The sequence below is a fragment of the Heptranchias perlo genome, chromosome 10 (assembly GCF_035084215.1).
Source record: "Heptranchias perlo isolate sHepPer1 chromosome 10, sHepPer1.hap1, whole genome shotgun sequence".
NCBI classification, from domain to species: Eukaryota; Metazoa; Chordata; class Chondrichthyes; order Hexanchiformes; family Hexanchidae; genus Heptranchias; species Heptranchias perlo.
This window is the reverse complement of record NC_090334.1, coordinates 43,178,532-43,195,568: the sequence shown is the minus strand read 5'-3', so window position 1 is coordinate 43,195,568 and position 17,037 is coordinate 43,178,532. Positions and strand designations below refer to the sequence as shown.

General features: G+C 36.8%; 1 protein-coding gene across 2 annotated transcripts in view; it reads left to right on the top strand.

Annotated features, from left to right (window-relative positions):
- ap5m1 (adaptor related protein complex 5 subunit mu 1) overlaps positions 1-16,175 on the top strand; it is a 30,392-nt gene extending 14,217 nt beyond the window's left edge. The window contains exons 4-9 of one of the 2 annotated variants that reach the window (XM_067991566.1): positions 2,052-2,191; positions 4,179-4,264; positions 5,724-5,851; positions 11,026-11,122; positions 11,830-11,957; positions 16,052-16,175. In XM_067991566.1, coding sequence (XP_067847667.1) covers positions 2,052-2,191; positions 4,179-4,264; positions 5,724-5,851; positions 11,026-11,122; positions 11,830-11,927 — 549 coding nt within the window. In that variant the 3' untranslated portion in view covers positions 11,928-11,957; positions 16,052-16,175. Of the gene's footprint in view, positions 1-2,051; positions 2,192-4,178; positions 4,265-5,723; positions 5,852-11,025; positions 11,123-11,829; positions 12,124-16,051 lie in introns of those variants that run through there. The other variant, XM_067991565.1, reaches the window with a different exon arrangement.
- The last annotated feature ends 862 nt before the right edge of the window (positions 16,176-17,037 follow it).

The following is a 17,037-nucleotide window of genomic DNA, read 5'->3' as shown; positions in this document are numbered from 1 at the left end:
ATAAGTTGCAGCTTTGTGCAGTTTTTTTTAAATGACTTGCAGACCATGTGATGTGACTCTTGCTCCAGTGGTATGCAGTGTGCTGCATTTTATGGCATATAAATCTCCCAGAATGTTTGGATGATGTCAATGAAATATTCTTGGTCATAGAAAGTAATTCCCCATATCAATATTTGTAAAAATAACAGTTTTTTCAAAGATTAATGGTTATACAACTTCTATAGCAATTGGTCACAATTAACATTGTGAGTTGTACAATTTGTCGACATTCGGCTTTATTGACCCCACCTCTGCAGATGGTAGAAAGATTCTGAAATAAACCAAAAGTGCTTTTAGTATTAAAATTTTAAAAACATTACAATTTGCTTGTGACAGTTTTGAAGATATTGAGATTATCACTATATATTCCACAAGAAATTGATTCAGAATTACTAAAATATTTTAAAAGATTGTTTCCAGTAATATTTTTAGTTCAGGTTTACTGTATTTAAATTGAATTGTTTGAGTTTTCAGAATCTTTCAATATGACACAAAACATTACGGAGTAGAGTTTCCGCTTTGGGCTCAATCGGCAAATTGGCCGCAAATTGCACTTGAAATTGCACTGGTTCGGTTACAGTTCAACTTTCTGCTAAAATGCATTTGCATAATCACAAACATAAAATCTTCCGTGAACCAGCGCAATCGGTCAGCATAATAGAACGTAATCGTTTCTTTTTTCTTTGCATTAAAAAATATTCATTGATGTATTTAAGAGTGGTGACCTGGTGCAGTAACCTGAGATGAGCTCCGACCACATATCCGTTCCATCACCAAGAACGCCTACTTCCATCTCCATAACATCGCCCATCTCCGCCCCTGCCTCAGTTCATCTGCTTCTGAAACCCTCATCCATGCCTTTGTTACCTCTAGACTTGACTATTCCAATGCTCTCCTGGCTGGCCTCCCATCTTTCACCCTCCATAAATTTGAGCTCTGCTGCCCGTATCCTAACTCGCACCAAGTCCTATTCACCCATCGCCCCTGTGCTCACTGACCTACCTTGGCTCCCGGTCCTTATCCTTGTTTTCAAATCCCTCCATGGCCTTGCCCCTCCCTATCTCTGTAACCTCCTCCAGTCCTACAACCCTCCGAGATTTCTGCACTCCTCCAATTCTCTCCTCTTGCTCATCCCCGATTTTAATCTCTCCACCATTGGCGGCCGTGCCTTCAGCTGCCTAAGCCCTGAGCTCTGCAATTCCCTCCCTAAACCTCTCCGCCTGTCTACCTCGCTCTCCTTTAAGACACTCCTTAAAACCCACCTCTTTCACCAAGGCTTTTGGTCACCTGTCTTAATATCCCCTTATGTGGCTCGTTGTCAAATTTTGCTTGCTAATCACTCCTGTGAAATGCCTTGAGATGTTTTACTACATTAAAGGCTCTATATAAATGCAAGTTGTTGTTGTTGTTTTATTAATACAGCTGAAAATAGATTTATCGCAAAAAGTGAGCTTTTAATAAGTGTATAGTCCTGCACCTGTGAGTAACCTAATTTTAAATCACTGAAAATGACTTTAAAAAACTATACATTACATTTACTACTGTCATTGGTGTACTCCAGTCAGTTTCTTAGTAAATTAAATATTTTTTAATATGTAAAAATGTTTAAAATGTGCCTACTGGTGCCTCCATGTCTAAGAAAACAAGCTTAACATGAAGACCCTCCTCAAACAGGAGCAATCGGCGGAAACTCGCCATCCTCGTAATTGGGGGCGTAGCCAATTTTATGGGCAGGGCTGGCTTCGGGCATAATGATCTTTGAATCAGCATTAAAGATCACGGAAACTTGCTTTACACTTGATGTAACTTACGCTTGATTTTTCACAATCTTTTACGCTGGTTCAGGCGCGTTGCATTGATAAAACCAGCGCAATCTAGCGGAAACTTGACTTAAGCAGGAACGACAAATTATCGGTCCTTGTCAAACGAAATAGTCATCTGAATGAATGTAATTAATTTCAATTTAGAGGTTAAATTGTTAAGTATTATTGACCCTGCCACCTTCTTTGCAGGTACCAATCCCTCCCATTCTTGGTTTCTATCAGATGAAGGAAGAAGAGCAACAGTTGAAGATTGCAGTTAATTTGAAACTACATGAAAGTGTCAAAAATGGGTTTGAATATTGTGAAGCTCACATTCCCTTCTTCAACAGGTAAAGCAGGTTTATAGCTTGAGAAAATTTATGCTGTTTCATGTTGAAAATGATTACACAGTAACCAGCAAACTTGTGGAGTGGGGACAAATTGTAAGTAATATGATAAACAGTGCCCAGAAAAATGTGGTGTCTCCTAGTTCAATAGTTTGTCTTTGTGGCACTTTGGTATGATTTCTGGCAAAGGATGGCAAACTGGTGAAGGTGATAGGTGAGTTGGCCTTTGTATGGGATAAGATGTGGACAGTGGAATTCTGATTTTGTGTAAAGTGGGAGGCTAGATAGGGAAGATCTTGTAACAGTTGAGCCTCTTCTCAAATAGGACTAGTGTAGATATAAAAAATAAACTACCAATGATAAATTTGCACTGAAATATCCTAAAGAAAATGGAATTTAATTGCAATTGAATACATCTTAGTTGTTCTGTAGTCTCATTCTGAAATTACAACTGTGGTGTAAATCTCATTGTAATAGAATTTCATCTAATGCGTAATACATGGTTGTCTGAATCTGTTTCCTTGGTAAATTGACTATCAACATTGTGAATTTTCCTTTCTGTATATAAAAGGACAGGCTATCCAGACTGTTCCTGTGGACTGTTTGTTCAAGGGATTTTCTTTGGTAATTTAAATAGGTGGTTTGAACCATTGCAAACAAGCCTGAAATTTAGAGATACCAGTTACATTAGCAATATTTATTTACATCCAAACTGTTAAATAGTTTTAATAACTAATTTTACATTTTAAATAAATGTTAATTCTATTAGAACAAAATTATTTGATGAAGTTTTTCAACCATGATCATTTTTGGATTCTTTTATTGTCCTATCTATTGTCCTTTGCGCAGAGAGTGGTATGTTTTCATTTTGCAAAGCATGATTTAAAAAAAAACACTCTCCTTGATAATGTTATTCCACACTTATTACTCTGAATTTAAGTAGTAAAATTCCAAACGGTTGCAGATCCCAATAATGCATTTTAGTATAGTCTAGATGTAAAGTGAATGTTCACAAAAATACAACCGCAACAACTTTTGGACGTTTTTTTCTCATTAACTGCTGCATAATTTTTAATAGTGATTACATTTTCTTTCCTAGTCTTTTCAGTAGTTAAGTTTATCTTCGTAATGTTTTCGGCCACTTATAACCCTTCTTCAAGTTGCGTGTATTGATCCTGTGCTTAGAATTAAACTGTCCTTGTATCTATGATTGCAGACAGCATGCAGAATGTTTAACATCTTTCATATAAGCTTCATTGTGAGTTTCATTAAAGACAAAATTAAGTCAGTAAACATTTGTCCACATGAAAAATAACACAATGTTTCTGTTTAAAAGCTTAGAATTCTAGTGTGTGCTATAGAATAGTTGCAAAAGTGAAAGGGTCAGAAAATGCAGTTCTACTTGAACATGAGTTGAAAGCAAAATAGGATCTCAGTATGCCAAAAATCTTCCCAAGTTGACTGCTGTTATTTATGTCTATCAGTGCTCTTTTTAGGCAGAAATGCAACATTCTCTCCTTTGAAAAAGGAAATCGAGATTTTGAGGTTTTCTAATTCAAACAGTTACTGCCTGCTGTATCATTCTGATTTTTTAATAAGCAATATATTGTAAATATTAGCAACAGATGTGATGTTTTTTAAATTTTGTGGATTGCAGAAAGCAGTCTAATAATGTGCCACTGCACCTAATTGTCTCCAATGTACGATCATCGGAAGGTCAACAGGGATCAAGTAAATTCAGAGTGGTCTGTTATTGAGGATAAACATACTTAGCTTTATTTTGCTTAATTATTTCAATTTTGGTGGATTAGCTTAATTCTTCCTGGTTTACTTAGTAAGTGTCATATTTGTTACTAATTTTAAACATATTACTCCTGAAGGAAGACAAAAGAATACCTAAATGTTTTGAAATAAAGAAAAATATATGAATTCCAAATGTTTTGAAATGTATCTGGTTCCTCTAATCTCTTGTCACATTTATTTTTAATAGGGGTCCAATAGTACACACTGAATGCAAGGTGAGCCACGGGCAGCTGGAGGTGTCACGGGAAAAAAGCTTGCTGGTTTGGGTCATCGGTTAGTTCACTGGCTGTTCTATTCCACTTAAATTTTACTCTAAACTTTCCTGAAACTTCAATAAATTAGTCTTCATTATAAATAAATTAAACTTGCATTTAATCAGTGAACATATTTTCAAAATGTACTGCATTAAAACTGCTATCTCTTTTTAAGCTAAAGTGGCGTCAATGACGCTATACTTTTATTAGAAATGTGACACAGGGAAACTTAACTCGATCTGTTAAAGAGCTTTTCAGTCTGTGCCAGAAATCTACATAATTGATTTTCCCACTATGATTGCAGCAATTTCAGCTTTATTAGTAAAGAAAATGTCCTTTGTATAATCCTGTAATTTATATACCACAAGTTTATGCCTGAAGGAGCTTCATCTACAGTGAATTTAATTGAGTGCCATTCACTTAACATGGCCCCCTGTTTTATTGGTCCTGAAGTGAAGGGAAAATTGTTAAAATGTAGGGGGGGGGCGCTTACTGTTTATTCCTGGCATGTTTAGCCTGTTGATGATTTCAAATTGGCCTGGATTCTATAATATGTGGAGCTGTTTGGCTTTGCTCAGCAATGTCATCGATGTGCAATTTAATTAGTGGCATTCATTATTCACAAGGCTGCTTGTTGACATGGAGAGAGAGATTATTTGTGAGGATGGAATGAGATAAATGGTCCAAACATAAATGGAGTTGTATACTCAGGATGGCTGAGCATTTCATGTCATCTTAGCAATATTTTATTTTTCTGGTGGGGGGAGGAAAATTGTATTTTTGGAGCTGCCCTTTAAATGACATGTGCAGCATATTTATTCACAAAAACATCAAAAAATTTCTTTAATTCCCAGTGTGTTTGCTTGCTTCAACAAATTGAATAATTATATTAATTATATTGTACTTATTGGTGGTGGATGTTCAATTTCCAAGTAATTGAATATTAATGCTAAATCATTCTTAATAAAGCCAATTTATTTTGCTTTGTATTGAAGAGTTCATCAGAAATTTTTATCTGACTTCAGAGGTTTATAAATAATTTTACTGATTTCTTATATATTTCCAATGTTTCAATAATAAAGATTACTATGATAATATAGAAAACCTACAGGTTTTATAATCTTTTATTCTGTTTATTGCCCAGTATTTCTTCTAACCACTCAACTTCTTATTTTACATTGCTGATTTTTTTCTTATTGAGCCAATCTCCTACTTGTGGAACAGTAAACCTTCCGGGAAATTCAAGCTTCTGTGCTATTTATTGACCTGTAAAATATTGCGGAGCCTTAAAATGTAATTTTTTAGTACTTTATATGGAAATTTTCAAGCCAATTAGATCATGTTAAAATGGAAATTAATTTGGTGAATCATTAGGAATACTTTTTATAGTGGCAATACACTAAATATTAGGAAATATTTCTAATGCATTTAGTATTATGAATGTATTGAAAGTGCTGTTTGCTTTTTTCCATTTTTAGGTCAGAAATTCCCTAAGTCTTTGGAAGTATTTTTAACTGGTACAGTAATGTTCCCTGGGTTTGGTGTAGCAAACCATTCAGTGCAGCCAACTGATCCATTCTGCACTGGGCTTACTGCATATGTTAAGGTATGTAGATTATTACTTCACTTTTAAAGTTGATCAACTAAACCTGTCATTTGAAGAAATGGAAATTTAAAGTGCATACATTCAAACCAGTGCAGAATGTCAAGTGCAAAAAAATCCTGCAATTGAAAAATGTTTGCAGGATGCCTTTCTTAGTTAAACAAAGCATTTTACTGATAATTGTATAATTGCTGCTGTACTCTTGTGTTGTAGCCGAGTATGGAAAGATCCATAGTCAGGAACATTTTGCGTAACTTTTTTAAAAATTCGTTCATGGGATGTGGGCGTCGCTGGCAAGGCCGGCATTTATTGCCCATTCCTAATTGCCCTTGAGAAGGTGGTGGTGAGTCGCCACCTTGAACCGCTGAAGTCTGTGTGGTGAAGGGTTCTCCCACAGTGCTGTTAGGTAGGGAGTTCCAGGATTTTGACCCAGCGACGATGAAGGAACCAGTAGATACATTGACCCTCCATCACTTATTAATGGTCTGTTTAGTTAGTTCATGTGGTGACTCCAACTACATTTTAAATCACACCATGCCAACTACTACTGCACCTCTTCTTAGATTTTATTTTCAACATAAAGGCTGCAGCGTTAACAATACGTTGTATGATTCAAAACCTCTTGTGTTGATTTTTGTCAATTCAAACTGTACGACTCCCCTCAATCTTTGCTAATGACATGCTGACAATTTCAGACCAGTTTCTTCAATTCAAAATCATCTAAATAATGTTCCGTTTAACTGTGAGTAACGTAGAAACCAAATACTGCCAGTTGGTAGATTATCAAAATAAATTTTTAAAATGGCAATCAAAATTCCAAACTTAACATTGCTTTAATTTCCATATAAATTTTACCTGCTGTAAGTTCTGAACTAGTGTGGCTATTTCTAGAAACAAGTAATTGTTCGCATTTTTGTAGACTGATGTAGATACGTTAATAGTGTTTCAAATATTTAACGGGTGACCTTTTGAATAGGGAAATTTCTGTAACTCAGATGACATATTGAATACTCGGACACAATCATAACCAATGATCTCTGGTTTCAAAATTTTATATTTATAGTGTGAAAATTTAAAGTTATTTTAAACCATTCTTTAATTTTGTAACAGTACTGATTGGTGTGTAATTAGTGAGATAAAATGTTACCATCTACAGAACAAAGGATATCTGCTATTTGCAACATCCATAAAGATCTAAAGAAAATGGTTTCTAGATTACTCTGCTTCCATACTGGAAATTTGACAGTGCCACCTTTGGTTTACACACTGATTTCATACCTATACGAGTTCATCTAAGGTGATGCATGTAATTTACATGATACCGTTACTGACAGGATGAGCTATCTAGGTTTATCTCAAACCCGCTCCAGAGTAAAGAATTGACATTCATAAACTAGAATAGTAAGCACTTGATATGCTGTTCTAGGAATCAGTGGCCAAACAGCATTTTGTCCTGATATTCAGTGGCATTCTGTCCTGGTTATTTTCTCGAGTAGGTTGTTTTTAAAAAAAAAAGCCATGACCAGTACAAATAAAGTTCTTCAAATGTTCAACTTGTTAAGGAGCTATTCGCTTAATTGAACCATAAAATTGGCTCTTTTGTATATATTAAAAAAATTAAATTTGATATAGGTCATCAAAATCCAGCTGCCTTTACCTGCAGCATCTGAAAAATGGAAATTTCATATCATCATTATGCTTGCTATAGTTACACAAATGCTTTGGAAAATCCACTGACACAAATCAACAATAGCTTGCATTTATATAGCGTCTTCTAACATTGAGAAATGTCCGAAGATGCATCACTGAGGCGCAATCAAAAATAATTTGTCCTCCACCAGTAGCATGTTCTTTTTACCAATTTAATTGGACACTTGAGAGATTCTCAATGAGGTTTTAACATACTGATGTTAAGAAAGAAAAAACTTGCATTGTCAGGATGTCCCAAAGCATTTCACATCCATTAATTACTTTCGAAGTGTAGTCCCACAAACAGTGAATGAGTGACAAGGTACATTGTATTTTGTGGTGTTAGTTGAGGGAAGACTGTTGACCAGGACACTTGGAGAGCTCCTTGCTCTTCAAATAGTACAGTGGGATGTATTACGTCCACCTGAGCAGGCAGATAGGGCCTCAGGATAATGTCTTATCCAAAAGACAGCACCTCCAGCAATGCAGTTTTCCTTCAGCATTTCACTAAGTGTCAGCCTAGATTATGTGCTCAATTCCTGGAGTGGGCTTGAACTACAACCTTCTGACTTTGAGGCAAGAGTACTACCACTGATCTAAGATGACAATTCCAGTGTTTTACTCGCACCATACTCGTGGTCTAACGTTAGAGCACCATATAGACATTCTTAAACATCTTGAAAAATCCCTGTTATTGCACCAACCTAATGTGATTGCAAGTACTGCTGCCACAGTGATCTGCTGTAGCCTTTTGTAATACTCAGTCCTCCATGGTATCAAAGAGCTGAAGAATCCAGGGACTATGACTAAATGGAGATGGAAAAAAAACAGCAAGGGTGTGAGCTAATGAGCAGAACTTAACAAGTGAAGAAGTGTTACCAAATTATAATTATCTATTTTAAACCATCTGTAGTGATTATTAGAGGATTTCCTCAATGTTATATTTCTAACGGTGCCCAGTCCAGCTGGGTGGAACTGCGTTCGCCTGGTTCCTTTCTTATCTATCCAGTCGTAGCCAAAGAATCTCCTGCAATGGCTTCTCTTCCCACTCCCGCACTGTTACCTCTGGAGGCCCCAAGGATCTATCCTTGGCCCCTCCCTATTTCTCATCTACATGCTGGCCCTCGGCGACATTATCCAAAAACACAACATCAGATTCCACACGTATGCTGACAACATCCAGCACTACCTCACCACCACCTCCCTCGACTCCTCCACTGTCTCTCAGTTGTCACACTGCTTGGCCGACATCCAGTACTGGATGAGCAAAAATTTCCTCCAACTAATTATAGGGAAGACCGAAGCCATTGTCTTTGGTCCCCGCCGCAAACTCCGTTCCCTAGCCACCAACTCCATCCCTCTCCCTGGCTACTGTCTGAGGCTGAACCAGACCGTTCGCAACCTTGGCGTCCTATTTGACCCAGAGATGAGCTTCTGACCACATATCCGCTCCATCACCAAGACCGCCTACTTCCACCTCCGTAACATCGCCCATCTCTGCCCCTGCCTCAGCTCATCTGCTACTGAACCCCTCATCCATGCCTTTGTTACCTCCAGACTCAACTATTCCAATGCTCTCCTGGCTGGCCTCCCATCTTCAGTGGCTGTGCCTCCAGTTGCCTAAGCCCTAAGCTCTGGAATTCCCTCCCTGAATGTCTCTGCCTTTCTATTGCTCTCTCCTCCTTTAAGACACTCCATAAAACCTACCTATTTGATCAAGCTTTTGGTCACCTGTCCTAATACCTCCTTATGTGGCTCAGTGTGAAATTTTGTTTGATAATGCTCCTGTGAAGCACCTTTGGTCGTTTTGCTATGTTAAAGGCGCTATATAAATGCAACTTGTTGTTAATAGCAGGTATATATTATAGCCATAACACACTAAAACTGCATAAGTACTATAAAATTGGTTTATATTTTGCTCCTTGATACCTTTTTTTGTAGTTAAAACTGACATTGTAAGGTTGGAGGTGAGTTATATTCCAGGGTTATACTTAACTTGTTTAGATAAGGTGGGTGAGGTTGTTTACCTCTTTTTGTTGCAATTTTTCTCATGTCCCTCTCTTTTATGGATTCTGGTGTGGCTCTTCTAAACTTTCTTGTTCTTCCTATGCTGCAAAAATACCATTATATGCTTTTCTTCTTCCCCCCTGAATGCTGTGTTGAGAAAAACTCATCGTACTGTCTTTTACTCTAACTCCTTCTTTCATAGCACCTCAAACTAGAACGCCTTACTGCCCTCATTCTTTCCTTCCTTTTACAATTTTCAAACCTTTAAAACCCAAATTTAACATCAGCTAATTACTGCTTCCTGTTTTACTTCCTCTTTTATTCTTTTCAACTGTAATGGTATCCTGTAATATGGATCTTGGCACTCCATATAAGTTTCTCAATAAAAAGCTTTTCAAATAAAATAAACATAACAAAAGGAAAATAAGTATTGGAGCTGTTAGTAAAATTCGTACACTGTAGATCCTTTTAGGAAAAATGCAAACACTTGCCTATTTTCCTCCCCCTCTTCGCTATCTGCCCCCCTCCCCATATACTGCTTAATTCTGGGCAAGATAACTTAGTTTCTTATGAGATATGATAACAAAGGGCATGTAAGTGAGTTAATTTACAATAGCAATTATATTCCCTATAATGTTGTTTAAAATATTTAGTAATAATAGCTCCTACCTTTCAAAAATCTTAGAAAGGAACTAACTAACTTTAAATGATTTCCATATTGTCAAATTATACAAGGACTTTATATGTTGTAATGAGTTAAAATCAAACCTAATTAAGCAAAGTACAACTATATAGACTTTGATAGAACAAGGACTTTGAACAGAGTAATGAGTTAAAATAGATATTGTTTTATCTAGGAAAATACAGATTTATTATTATAAAGTCCCCTTAATATATTTTTCCACATGTATCTTGTAGGTAAATTATAAACTTGTTCAGTGCAGAACACAAGAACAGATTTATGAAAAAGAACTGGTTAAAAGAATCATTCCATTCAAGTTCCTGAAAACATTGGGGGGTTAACTTTAAAATTGGCTTAGTATTGGCAGACAAGGTATACTCGTATGAGCTGAATCTGATGATTGTTAAGAAAATCTTCTTAGAATAAGATACCAAAATGTAATTCTTGTTTTTCAGCAAGAGGTGATAACTTAAATGCTTCATATCTAGCAACTATAAATAGGACAGACACATTTATAGGCATGGAACTCCTAAAGTTCAGTTGGGTACACTTGATCTGTTGAACAGCTGATGTGTTGATAACCCAGTTACAAAGTCATTTAGAGTTCTGCTCATCTCACTTTCTGGAGTGGTGGGGGTGGGGGGGCGGTTGCTGGGATTCACTGTGGCAATTGAAAGCAAGCTAAATAATTGAAATTTTTCAAAGTAGACATTGTCAGGATAATAAAACCTGTGTAAACGCTTGTTGCCCTGCAGTTATTAATTAATGTCATTTTCTTGCTTCTGTTTTATCAACCTAGCTTTACTTTCGAATACCAGATTATACACTCACTGGTTGTTATGTGGACCAACATTCTGTACAAGTATACTCTTCAGCAAAACCCAGAATCATCACATGTAAGCTTCAATAGTTTTCTTGTATTTGAAGCATAAATATTTTGAATTGTCTGTTCACCAGAATGGATTTCACCTCCAGGGGTCAGTCTTGCCTGCTTTTATGTAGCTGAAAGCAATGTACTCTAGTACAATGAGGAAAAGATTGACTATCCATTCACCTTGTCATGTTGTGTTTATGGCATGTGATTTGAAATTGCCTGATTACTTAAGCTTAGCCTTATTCAACTCAAAAAACGCAACAAAATCTTGATCCAGTGATGGAGAGCTTTTTTCTATTGTGCTCACTATTACGACCTAATTATTATGGTAGTTAGAATTATTGATCCTTACTCTTCCCCCTCATCCCAATTTTTAAACTTTTTAATTTCTTCAGTGTGTCTGCATCACGTACCATTTCTTGGTCAAAAGGACAGTTAGGCAGCTGGCTTCCAGTCATCTGTCAATGCTGCTTTTGAGCTAGTCACTGAGGGAGCATCTGCCTATCCAGTTGGAATTTAGACTGACACATATGTAATCTACCTATTTATTCATTGTAAATTCATACATTCTAAATGTTAAAGTTTTTTATAGTGTTTCATAATTGCCATATTTCTGTAGAGTAACAATTACTTTCATCCAATATTTACAATTCCTTTAGTTAGTGTTTAACCTACACTGAAACATGACCAATGTTTCTTTGTTAACTGAGTAACTTTTTGTTTTTATAGCCAAGGAACTGCTTTCTTCTGAGTACTACATCTGGAACTCCAGAGGTGATGCACCTGTGGCCAGCAGGCCATTAATATCCTCATGCAATTTGGAGTAAACACATGAACTAAAAGGATTCAAAACAAAGGTCATCACTTTGATTATAGATTTCTCTTTAAAAAAAATTACAGACAGTACATTTTAGTTGTGTTCCAGAAGCTAATCTATTTTAAAATGTATAAAATGAGAATTTACCATAGTGTTATGACAAAGTTTGATCATGTGATGTACCAATAATAAATATTGTAAATATTATGATTAATAAAATATATGAAAAACTTGTTTTGAAAGAAATACAGTAATTTATTGCAAACATGATGAGCTATAAATTTTTTAAGCGTTCTCTTCTGCACTCCCCTCTCAAACACATTGACTTCTTGCTGGGATACAGTTCCATGGTGCCATCCAGCACCTTGCTCGAGTGGCCATTATTAATGTCTGAAACTTGATGGTGAGTGTCAGGAGGCTATTCAACCCGGGTCCTCAACGTCTCACACGCATATTGCCAACAAGTTAGTTGTAAGATGGTCAGGACCAGAAACTTTGATCGATTTTATTTTCTTCCTTTCCCCCCTCCGCTCCCTGCCAATTGTAGTGCCACTATTGCCATCTCAGTAGAGATCAGTTAACTCAGACCCTGGAATGAATCTAGGCCTCTCCTGGTCTATAAGGTGCAGCTAATCACTGTATAAACTGGGACTTTCCTAGTCTTAATGGTGCACCTACTCAATGGGTAAACTCACTAAATTTTGGGAGTGTTGGGCATCTGTATGTTTAATTCAAATCACAATTGTTGCTATTCATATTATTTGTTTCAACTGCAAAACACAAAAAGTCCACAAAGGATTTACACATATAGAGTAAGCTTCCAGTACCTGTTTTTAAAAAACAATTTAACAAAACTGAATTGCTATCAGAATGTTACGATGTATGAATTTTTAAGTCAAGTAGTTCATATATAATCCACTGAGTGTAAAACACTAAGAAAAATGTGTAACTTGAATTCACTGTTTAGAAACAGATTTTGCACTGTGTAAAAGTTATGTTGTTTTGACAGCACAGGAACAGGCCATTTAGCCCAACTGATCTATGCTGGTGTTTATGCTCCACACGAGCCTCCTCCCTCCCCTCTTCAGCTAACTATCAGCATACCCTTCTGTTCCTTTCTCCCTCGTGCTTATCTAGCTTCCCCTTAAATGCATCTATGCTATTTGCCTCAACTACTCCTTGTGTTCCATATTCTTACCACTCTTTGAGTAAAGAAGTTTCTCCTGAATTCCCTATTGGATTTATTAATCACAACTTATATTGATGACTTCTAGTTTTGGACTTCCCACAAGTGGAAACATTTTCTCTACATCTACCCTATCAAACCCTTTCATTATCTTAAAGACCTGTATCAGGTCGCCCCTCAGCCTTCTCTTTTCTAGAGAAAAGAGCCCCAGCTTGTTCAACCTTTCCTGATAAGTATATCCTCTCAGTTCTGGTATCATCCTTGTGAATCTTTTTGCACCTTCTCCAATGCCTCTAAAACCTTTTTATAATATGGCGATCAGAACTATGCACAATACTCCAAGTGTGGTCCAATCAAGGATCTGTAAAAGTTTAACATGACTTCCCTGCTTTTCAACTCTGTCCCTCTAGAAATGAATCCCGGTGCTTGCTTTGCTTTTTTTATGGCCTTATTAACCTGCGTTGCTACTTTTAGTGATTTTTGAATGTGTACCCCTTGATCCCTCTGCTCCTATACCCCATTTAGGCTTATTATCCAAGCAGTACGTGGCCTCTTTATTTTTCCTACAAAAATGCACCACCCCACACTTATCTATATTGAAATTCATTTGCCAATTATATGCCCATTCCGCAAGTTTATTAATGTCTTGTATTTTGTCGCATTCTCCTTTGTATTAACTACACTCCCCCACCAATTTGGTGTCGTCTGCAAATTTTGAAATTGTACTTCCGATTCCCGAGTCCAAATAGTTAATGTAAATTGTGAACAGCAGTGGTCCCAGCACCGATCCCTGTGGAACACCACTTCCCACCTTTTGCCAGTCTGAGTAGCTACCTTTAACCCCAACTCTCTTTTCTGTTTTGTAGCCAGCTTGCTATCCATTCTGCCACCTATAAAAGTAGTATGCACCAAGCATTTTCACCAGGAAGCAAAAGATTGCTTATACTACAGCTTCATAAATCATAGAAATATGCGTGAAGGTGTGACTCTTTTACACTGAATTTACGTTTGAACAATCCTGCCACTCCAAACACATCTCCCCCCACCAGAGGTGCAAGTCATTGGAAAAATAGAATAAAAAACTCACTTTGTTTAATTTTTCACCTGTCTTTTTTCAAATCACTGCTCCCCAATACAGTCATTTCACAGACAAACTTATTTCAGAACTCTACCAATGTTATTCTGTAACTCGCTTTCAAGAATTGTGCAAGAACATGTCAGCAATGCTTGCTGCCCACTTTTTCTTCTTCCCCATGGTGAAGCTCCAAGTCTCTGTTCACTAGTTCCTTGATAGCACAGATAAGACTGGAAACTCATTATGTGAAGAATTGTAGGTATGAACCTGTATCTCATCACTGACCTAGCATCAAAGTTATTTCTGCAGCTCTTAAACCCAAATGAACAACATTGAACACATCTTCAGGGATTAATTACACTTTAATGACTTGAAGTTTTCTCTGTGCACATGATAATGAACTACCAAAATATGCAAATAGTGCATGCTTTCTCAATGCCAAAAATGTAGTGACATTAAAAAGCATGCCCAGGCAATAATTGAGGGCCAAGTTTCAACAATGATGATTCTATTCCTTCCTTTCTCCCAAGGTAATTGAGAGAAGAGGGGCCACTTGAAAATAATTGTTTACAATTGAAAATAATTCTTAGAGTTAAGCTCTATCTCGTTAGCGATATATCCACCAACGTTTACGAATTGGCCAGCAAATTTCCCCCTTCCCCCACCATGGCTAAGTGAGCATTGCACCGTTTGATGCTTAGCTGGCATCTGAAGAATAGTTACTTGGACAGTGTACTGTAAAGGCTGCTAGCAGCCTTTGATGAGTCAGGTGATTACTGCCAGTCTAAGCAATATTTCCTCACTACCAGCTGCTGATGACTGTAACCTTGCCATGAAGAACCAAGTATAATCTACTAAGTGTCAATATTTTTTTTCTAACTATTGTACCAATTTCATGAAAATTTTATTCACATTATGTATTTTTCTTCAGAGATGTCCTATCCAGTTTTTAAAAAAGCAATATATGAAATATAAGTGCCCAAAATTCCAAAAAATTAATTCCAAGAAACTTATACTGACAACCTTCACCAAATAGTTCCTGTTGTCTGCAAATTAATATACTTAGCTATCAATGATTTTTATTTTTGCATAAAATGGTAAGAGATGTTACTGTATTACATTAATGCTTAGGCTCGGCACGTCAGTGTTCTAATATTGTTTGAAATTATTCCCGTGTGAACAATAGAGTTTTAAAGCCCTTTGTAATTATACACAAATGCTCTCAATTCTATGCACCATCTGAAAGGGAATTAGTTTTTCTGAATCTGCTTCTGTTAGTGTAATTACATTCTGTAGCGCAGATCTAATGTAAATTAAATAGAATATTCCTTTAAAATGGCAGTGTTTAGCATTTTTGTATGGGTTAGAAACGGCGAACTATGTTGACATCATTGGTAATATAGGTATCTGGTTAACATACTCCAGCCTAATAATTGGGTGGATTAAGGGGTGGAGTTTGAAAGCCAGATGTGTTCCCTGCTAATTTATTTTAGAAAAATTTCCTCCATAATTGTCAATCCTCCAGTTTGGGAAAAAAGTGAACAAACAGGAAGGCCGATGCCATCCGCAGGTTCAGTTTTCCCTCCATCAGGCCTCTAAGGACACAAAGAAAGCAGGAGAGAAAACCATGCTTTTTACCTTTTGTGGTCAGCTGATCCCACTGAGTTGCTTTTGGTCATGTCTGGAAATCTACTACTTCAGAAAGATTTTTTGAAGGCAGAGTCTGTTTCCAGTTTGGTAGGTGACCTGTTTTGTGTTTTCAGTGTGTCTGGGAACTCCTTAGTGTAATTAGTGACCTTTGAACTCTGAAGCTAATCCTGAGCTGTTTTGTATTCCTTACTCATCTTTAAGGCTGGTCTTCTCTCTTTTTCAGTATCCGTTGCCACAATTAAAGAAGAAACAGCTGCATTTCAAAGGGATTCCAATTCTAGAAGCTTAATCATGATTGACAAGCCCTTCTTATTCTGGGCAATAAGAAAACTCTGGGAGTCTTTTCTTCTACTGAAACTTCAATCATTTTCAAAAATTATCTCATTTGGATTTCATTCTATTCCTTTTATAACTATTCTGCTATACAATTTTAAAAAGTTGAAAGATGCTTAGTATTTGCAGTATATATGAAATGCATTCATCCCAAGATTGGTGCCAGACCTATATTGTTGACGGGGAGGAAGCTAAAATCCATTTAGCTGCACAACACGGTTATAAAACATTGTGCAAATCCTGCAGACGGTCTTCTGTCACAACACTTTTATCTGTGTATATGAAAGCAGCTTGCAGCATGCTATTCTATAAGCTAAAATATCCAGGAAGTGTGCACATTAAAGCTACTGTTTTAAATATTTTCACGGCTTTTTGTAAAGGAGACGGCATTTTAAAAGATACTTTGTCATGTTGAGAAGTTGTATGTAGATTAGTAAATGAATTCTAGAACATAACCTTGTTTTTCTCAACTGTACCTATTCAGTAATTATAGTTAAAAGGATCAAGCTTGGGGTGTGCAGTTGCCTTCGATTGTTTTGTTGCAATGTCTGTCCTATGTTGGTATGGTTGGAGTCTGAAGACTATATAAGATCCAACAAACTTAAACTAATTTTTACCATTAATTAAATAGCTTTTATTTTTCTCCCAGTTCCCCTACCCCCGAAAGAAAAGAGCTGAGGTCTTTCTGATGTAGACAGACCTCCGGTACTTAACTAAAGTGGTCATTCTTCATGTGTGAGCCTAGACAGTGAGAATCTGACTGCAGAGGGCATCACAACCGATCCTAATCCTGTCCTTGCTCGACGTTCAGGTGTAGTGTTTAGTAGGGATCACTGGGCAGACTCAGATGCAGAAACCCTGGTAGATTTTTTTCCC